Source organism: Capsicum annuum, chromosome 6, assembly GCF_002878395.1.
Source record: "Capsicum annuum cultivar UCD-10X-F1 chromosome 6, UCD10Xv1.1, whole genome shotgun sequence".
Classification (NCBI taxonomy): domain Eukaryota; kingdom Viridiplantae; phylum Streptophyta; class Magnoliopsida; order Solanales; family Solanaceae; genus Capsicum; species Capsicum annuum.
The window spans coordinates 199851556-199858481 of NC_061116.1; the positions used below are offsets into that span (position 1 = coordinate 199851556).

The following is a 6926-nucleotide window of genomic DNA, read 5'->3' on the forward strand; positions in this document are numbered from 1 at the left end:
AAAAGTAATTTTTAAGCTTCTGAAAAATTGTTTTTGCTACTCTTCTAACACACTTTTTTTTTCTTGTAAAAGCATAATTAACCATCTCACATTTTTAAAAATAAATATTTTACAAAAAATTAAATATTTTTGATCTTTCAAAATTTTGACCAAACAAATACATCGTGTTTCGTGCCTGCCTGTGATATGATTGAACTTATCTATAAAATGTGCAACTCATGTGAAAGTATTTGACTATTTGTTAGGAGTACAGTATTAGTTTTAGTTGGAAAGTGTATTTGCACCAGTGAATTGCTACTCATGTGATCTACTTATTTGGATTGTTCAATACCTTAAAAAAAAAGAAAGATAATTAATTATGGGTGCCTACTCACTTTGATCATGTTATGTGCGTGCATGCCTTGCATATACATAAAATGTTTAAAAATATTAAAATTTATATATATATATATATATATATATATATACCAATTTATGTGCAAACTCTTCCTTTTTAAATTTGACATTAAATTTTTTTTTTTCGTTTAGATATTTATAAACTTTATAAATTTAGTGTTACTTAATACAGTAATTTTTAGTTACTCAAATATCTAAATTTTATTTTAGACCATGAGTTTGAAATTTATTTTTTATTTTTAAAACTTCAGAATCAATCAAATACATGTCACATCAAAGGAAGCTGACTATTATTTAATACGCCCAAATACTCCTAACATTTTATGCGTTTATCTATTCTACTTCATTCTGTAGCTTTTATGTAAAGCTTTGTTCTACCAACCAACATATTGCAAACTAGTATTGCAGCTTAACAAGTTATACAAACAAACAACTTGCAATTCTTCTACATGGTAAATATATATCTCTGCTTCATTTCCCCCCCCTCTGCAACTGGTCTTTCATTTTCTACGAGCTTCTGAGCAGTTTCGAGAGTCTCTTTTTGAGATGTGATAGAGCAGGTAGATAAATTATAAATAGTAGCTAAAACTGACGCAAACAATGTCAATTTCTTTTTTTTTTATATTATTGCAGTGGTGAGTGAATCTCAATAATTGTTTAGAGCCAATTCAACAACGTTGTGCAGAAAAACTTCTACAAACGCTGTGCTCCTTCCAAAAGTTCTTCCGTTTTCTAGGCCTATTCATTCTCCGGTTATCTTTTCTGGTAAGTTTCTTTGATTACTTTTGGTTTTAAAAATTTATGATAGATATCTATTTGGTCATGAAATTTCACTTTAACTTATAAAATTTCAAAATTTTTCCAAGTAAAATACACGTTCAAACACAAGGATCAGATAGAAGCATAATTTAAGCAAAAGAACTTTTCAAATTCGGTACACTTTGAGGCACTTTATTGATCAAGCTTTAATGTTGTCCAATTCGTACCGTTTTGCCTCAGGCAGTAGCTAAGCTAATGTTTTTAATTCAATTCAGCAGATATTGGCGATTCAAGCACGTCGTCAGCCATGAATCATCAGGAACTTGGAGCTGCATTTGATCCAATAGACATCGTTTCTAGTTGGAATATCTCTCAGCGCCAAGAAGCCGCAACAAGATTGGCTGCGGACTCTGTCGCTGCTAAATCAGGAGCAGGTTCAATTGGGGATTGTACTAAAACTAGAGTTGGTTCATCTTCTTCATCTTCTTTTCCTCCACAGAACAATTATCTGCCTCATTTCGGTAATAATCAATTAGGTGTTTTTGGCCTAATGACGGATCATGGTTCTACTGGTGGCCTATGGAATATCCACACTAACAATGCAGTCTCATCCGGAGAATCTGCAATCAATGCCTTCAAATCGAAGTCTATTGATGCCAATGACAACAACAATATTCAGTACTCTGTCAATGAGCTTGATGAAGCAGTCTCAAATACTTCTTCATATCATCTGCGTGACAATATGGATAAGAGAAACCACAATGCTCTGCTTGAATCAGGCGAGAACATTCTTAATTAAAACGTTCTTCATCTTCTATTCTTCTTCCATTATTAGTCAGAAGAGCTTTTATTTCATGGTTCTTTAAATGTTTTGAATTAATTATTAACGATTGTGACTTATTATACTTTTTATATTATTTTTAAACATTTAAAATTTTGGTCAAGTCTGTGTCCGAGTACACACTAAAAATTAAGTAGTTTGACATTCGTACAACAACAGTATGCCGCCACTTAAAATGGAAAGGAAAGAGCATGTATCAATAGGCCCCTCACGTATCGGTTTTATTTTTTGAGTAGATTGAATATGAACGCAAAGATATTTTTTGCTTTTGGAGGGCAGTGAGATTCGAGTGTAGGACCTCTTACCAACGCTGATACCATATTGAATTATTAAAAGTTAACATACTTAATTATATTATGTCACAACAGATATCTCGACCAGAGACTATGGATCCCAGCTCATTGCGGGAAATGATCAACCTAAGTCCAAGAAATCCAGATCAGAATACAAGCATCCAAGTTCATCAAACCTCAATTTCCATCAAGCTAGTTCTTCGGCATGTTCAGTAGATGAGCCTGATGCAGAAGCAATTGCACATATGAAGGAAATGATTTATCGCGCAGCAGCACTCAGGCCAATGAGCTCTATCAACACGGAAGAAGTGATGGCAGAGAAGCCAAAGAGGAAGAACGTAAGAATATCAACAGATCCACAGACAGCTGCAGCGAGACGGAGGAGGGAAAGAATAAGCGAAAGAATAAGGGTATTGCAGAAGCTGGTACCGGGGGGAAGTAATATGGACACTGCATCTATGCTTGATGAGGCTGCAAACTATCTCAAGTTCTTGAGGACACAAGTGAATGCCTTGAAAGCCTTTGGATTTAACATAGACCCAATTATCATTAACAATAACTTTACTTCATTATCTTCAATGCCATTCAACTATCCATTTCCCATGCAACCCCATTTTCCTTTGCAAAACCTCAATCCGATCCATCATCCCTAGTGTTAGACATATAAGATTTCGTAAAGAGTTTAATTCTTATACATTGTCAGTGTAAAAAATTAGTATCATCAGGTTGAAGTTGCATGTTAAAGCAAGTAACATGTTCTCGTATTTTAAGGAGGCTTACCTGTAGATATAATTTGGTGACCTGATAGTGTAATCTCATATTTAAAAGTGATCATTACTAATTTATATCGTGCAAGTTCAATTGTATCACTTTAGTCCATTTTTCTGTAGATTTTGGACTTCATTTAATATCTCTCCGCTAGCAAACCAGTGCAAAGGGATATTGTCCTAAATACTTGTGATCCATTCAAATCACACTTACTCTAAACCAGCTTAAATACTAAAATTCGTTCCTAATTATTGCTCCCTTTGTTTCAATTTGTTTTCTTATTTTCGTTTTTGATCCATTTCAAAAAGTGTCTTCCCTTTTAAGGTTAACTTTTCACGTGACATATTTAAGACTATAAAATTAAAGGACATAATGATATATTTTATATATATTAGACCACAAAATTTAAAAGTCTTATTTTTTTAAACTTCATGTCAAGTTAAAATCGAAAAAACAAATCGAAATGAATAGAGTATGTCATTAGTAGCATGCCTCATGCAAAAATTAGAAGGAAAATAGAAAAAAAGAAGATGAAATCAGAAGAGTACATTTTTTGTCGATGACGAAGGGGGTGGTGGTAAAAGGAAAAAGGATGTTGGACTTTGACAATACATTAATACTTGCTTTTCCAAGTACACTCTCTTAATTTGGGGTGTTGGAGGAAGTAGTTTTGATTGGATAGAAGAGGTTACTGTTTATTTTTTGCTAAAAATAGGAAATTTTGTTGAGAAATAAAGAAGTCCATATCTGTATTCTTGGCTTATAGCTCTGCCTACTTGCTCTACTTTTTTTTTTTTTTTTTTAATCTCAAGTGGATAGAGTCTGAAAAGTGATTGTGTCTAAAAATTGCTCATTTCTGGTAGGGCTATCATTATGATCTCATGAGATGGAAACAAAGTTATTGACTTTGCTTAGTTAAAAAAAAAATATTGTAGGATATGGTCATGTTGATTGTCTAATTAGCTGACCTTTTCACAAATAAAGATTGTCAAATGTCAAAACATTCTTTGCAACTGCTCCCTGATAATGTCACTCCATTAAACTATGCTTTCATTTGGCTGGCAATCGTTTTGATGTAGCTATGTAGGCCCACTTCTTCTTAAATTTTATTTGTTTAGTCTATCCAGAAGGATCAAGTGGAGCAATATGTTCTACTTTTCGACATTGAAGTTGTTATATAGGAGAAACAATGAAAGGAGTGGCAAAAACAGACACTTGAAGATAAAAAAAAGATAAGTATGTTTTGCGACTAAATTGCAAAGAATGAATCTTGAGATTAACTCAATCTCAAAAGCTACTCATGAGTAGAGTATTGTCCAAGTCTATATAAAGAGACCAAATACTCATCTTTTTTCTGATGTGACTCTTAACACTCCCTCGCACACCCAAACCTTGTTAACTGGAGTGTGAACAATATAATATGAGGACCCAACATCAGTGAACAAAGAATTTGGATGAGCTTGACTCTAATACCATCTAAAGAATGAATCTTGGGTCTAAATCAAGCTAGCTCATGAGGGGAGGATTATATAAGTCCATATAAAGCGACCAAGTATCTATCTTTTTTATGATGTGAGACTTTTAACATAAACGTTGGTACCCGGAGCAAAACCTAATCTATTTGAATCAGTCAAACTTTATATACGAGGAATTCACAAAAATTTCCGAATGCTCAAACATCCAATCAATTGAAATTAGCGTCAATCAATTCAATGCGGACTTCCTTGCAATATATGTAACTAAATCTAACGAAGAAGACACACTGATTGCACAATATATAGAGTACACTTGATCAGTTTGTAAAATCAAAATGACCAGTCAATTGAGCTAGCTTTCATTCAGATATATAGAAAAGGTAAACTAAACAAAAATGTACAACAAAAACACATGCACCCAAAAATCCTCCATCTCGGACTTGCGATTTCCTTGATGAAAAATTCCTTTTATTTCACTCCACACCACAGTCGGACGCGCTGATACATTTTCGTGTTGTCTACCTTTTATTTCGTTTATTAAATATTTGTTTCGTTTCCTTTTAACTCTCTATAAATTTCGACAGCATTAATGAGTGGCGGATGAGTTGAAGTCGCAGTTTTATTAATCACAACATCGTACCTCTCGATACCAAGACTGCCTGGAGTCACAGTGTATATTGTCGTCGCTGATAAATAGTCAGGAGACATAGGTCCATAAAATAGATCGTCATTGATATAAATGCTGAATTCCCTTGTCTCTGTCTCTGGCAATTCAACAAGTTCGGCAAAGTGCAAGTATATGTAATACTTGTCCGTGGTATTATCAGCGTACCAGAAAAAGTTTATGGAGTCAGGGTCGGTCGCTGTCACTGGATCAGGTATCACGGCCGTGCTCATTACCGCCAATGGTACTCGGTAACTGTTTTGAAGTATGTCTTGCGTGGTATTAATAGTTACCTTATTGCTCAATTTATATGGAGTCCAAATTCTATCGTAGACATCGTCGCTGTACCTGTTGTGTAAACAAACAATGTTAACGAATTCTTGCAAAAAAAATGATGGGGAGGACCCTAGTTATGGTCGGCTTTACTAGGATATAATTTTTTTTTTACACTGACGTCTGACGATGTATACAACATGATCTTAATATGGCATAGGAAAATGTTTATCTTCTAAAGTTAAAATAGATTGAGTTAATAAACGTACCTAACTTCTTCACCAGTTAAGGAACCAAAGTCCAGACGTACAAAGAGTTCCAATGAACTATTTTGCACAGTTCGGTATGTGCTAACATTCAATGGCCTTAACTCTAACGCTGAAATAAATGGAGTTGTAGTATCTGTCTTGACAAGGCAAACATTTACAGAATCATTGGAAGGTGTGTATATAGTTTCCATCCAAGTTGGTGTAGAAGCATTAGAAATAGTGACTGTGTCCCAGTAAGTTTCTCCAATGTAAAGATCAAACTCTGGTAATTGGGCAGTTCCATCATAATCTCCATAGAGAAAACTTGCCCTTACCAAGTATTTGCCAGATTTTCCTTCATTTGGGGTTAGAGTGTAGCAATTTTTGGTTCCTGTTGGAAAGCTTGTAACTGTGAGATATGGCCTTTCTAGGGAATTGGTTTGGTATATAGGTGATATGCTTTTGTTGACTCCACCACTGACATAACCTACATCTGAAGTATAAGATAGTCCTGTTATTATGTCTGTATAGTTCGAACCTGCTGGTATTCCACAATCGATGCTTATGAATCCTGTAAAAGATGGGCATAAAAAAGAATATAAGCATTAAACAAGACAACAATATAATTGAGCCACATATATACTAATACTACGTGCGAATTTAAAATTTTAAGTTCGTGGTTTCAGGACAACCTCTTTTGTTTATTCCGTACGTTCAGGAAGATCAGTATACATATTAAGCAGGGATGGTGGGAACTTTATGTTACCTGTTTCGTTGTAACCTAGTATTTTTGGCGCGGAGCATAGATTTATGTGTAAAAATCCACTAAAATTGCAACAAATAGTCTAAGCTGAATCTATAATTTTGAAAATGAGTTTAAAGTTAAAAAAAGCTTACCAATTGAATCCGTAAAGCTTAAATCCTTGATCCTTCTTTGATAATAAATGATTTTTTAACACAAATATAAGGTTTGAGACAAAACTACTGAGTTCTGCCAAACCTATAATAACTTAAATCATATATAGGCCGTTGTGTAGAACAAATTAAATGTATATACTACTAAATAACATGATACCTGTTTGATTGTTTTGTGCTACAGCTATTGTTGCTAAAGAGAAAGCAATAAGCCATGCAAAGAGGAAGCCTTTCAACATCTCCATATCTGGATTTACTCTGTTATATCTCTTAAAGTTTAGTTAGTTTAGTGAG

At 34.0% G+C, this 6926-nt stretch overlaps 2 protein-coding genes across 5 annotated transcripts; one reads left to right on the top strand and one right to left on the bottom strand.

Annotated features, from left to right (window-relative positions):
* Positions 1 to 711: 711 nt before the first annotated feature.
* LOC107854351 (transcription factor bHLH87) lies at positions 712 to 3134 on the top strand. Of its 4 annotated transcripts, none has more exons than XM_016699358.2 (4): positions 712 to 848; positions 1030 to 1161; positions 1434 to 1934; positions 2365 to 3134. In XM_016699358.2, the coding sequence occupies exons 3-4, from the start codon at positions 1463 to 1465 to the stop codon at positions 2940 to 2942; spliced, it is 1050 nt and encodes a 349-aa protein (XP_016554844.2). In that variant the 5' UTR covers positions 712 to 848; positions 1030 to 1161; positions 1434 to 1462; the 3' UTR covers positions 2943 to 3134. The 4 variants fall into 4 exon arrangements, with proteins under 4 accessions (XP_016554844.2, XP_047269702.1, XP_016554845.2 ...); XM_047413746.1 differs by lacking the exon at positions 712 to 848 and having other exon boundaries at positions 889 to 1161; positions 1434 to 1589; positions 1692 to 1934; XM_016699359.2 differs by lacking the exon at positions 712 to 848 and having other exon boundaries at positions 890 to 1161; positions 1431 to 1934.
* Positions 3135 to 4868: 1734 nt separating this feature from the next.
* On the bottom strand, positions 4869 to 6926 carry LOC107854352 (putative leucine-rich repeat receptor-like protein kinase At2g19210). The gene is made up of 3 exons (XM_016699360.2): positions 6793 to 6926; positions 5739 to 6288; positions 4869 to 5544 (listed from the first exon to the last, which is right to left on the bottom strand). Exons 1-3 carry the CDS (start codon positions 6875 to 6877, stop codon positions 5070 to 5072), a joined length of 1110 nt encoding a protein of 369 aa, XP_016554846.1. The 5' UTR covers positions 6878 to 6926; the 3' UTR covers positions 4869 to 5069.

Excerpts from the sequence above, each read along its gene's own strand:
- LOC107854352 (XM_016699360.2), bottom strand. The coding sequence starts at position 6,877 with ATGGAGATGTTGAAAGGCTTCCTCTTTGCATGGCTTATTGCTTTCTCT. Across the intron at positions 6,289-6,792 it reads AGCACAAAACAATCAAACAG|GATTCATAAGCATCGATTGT; the intron begins GTATCATGTTAT and ends CATCTTTTACAG. Across the intron at positions 5,545-5,738 it reads TTAACTGGTGAAGAAGTTAG|GTACAGCGACGATGTCTACG; the intron begins GTACGTTTATTA and ends TTTACACAACAG.
- LOC107854351 (XM_016699358.2), top strand. The coding sequence starts at position 1,463 with ATGAATCATCAGGAACTTGGAGCTGCATTTGATCCAATAGACATCGTT. Across the intron at positions 1,935-2,364 it reads CAATGCTCTGCTTGAATCAG|ATATCTCGACCAGAGACTAT; the intron begins GCGAGAACATTC and ends ATGTCACAACAG.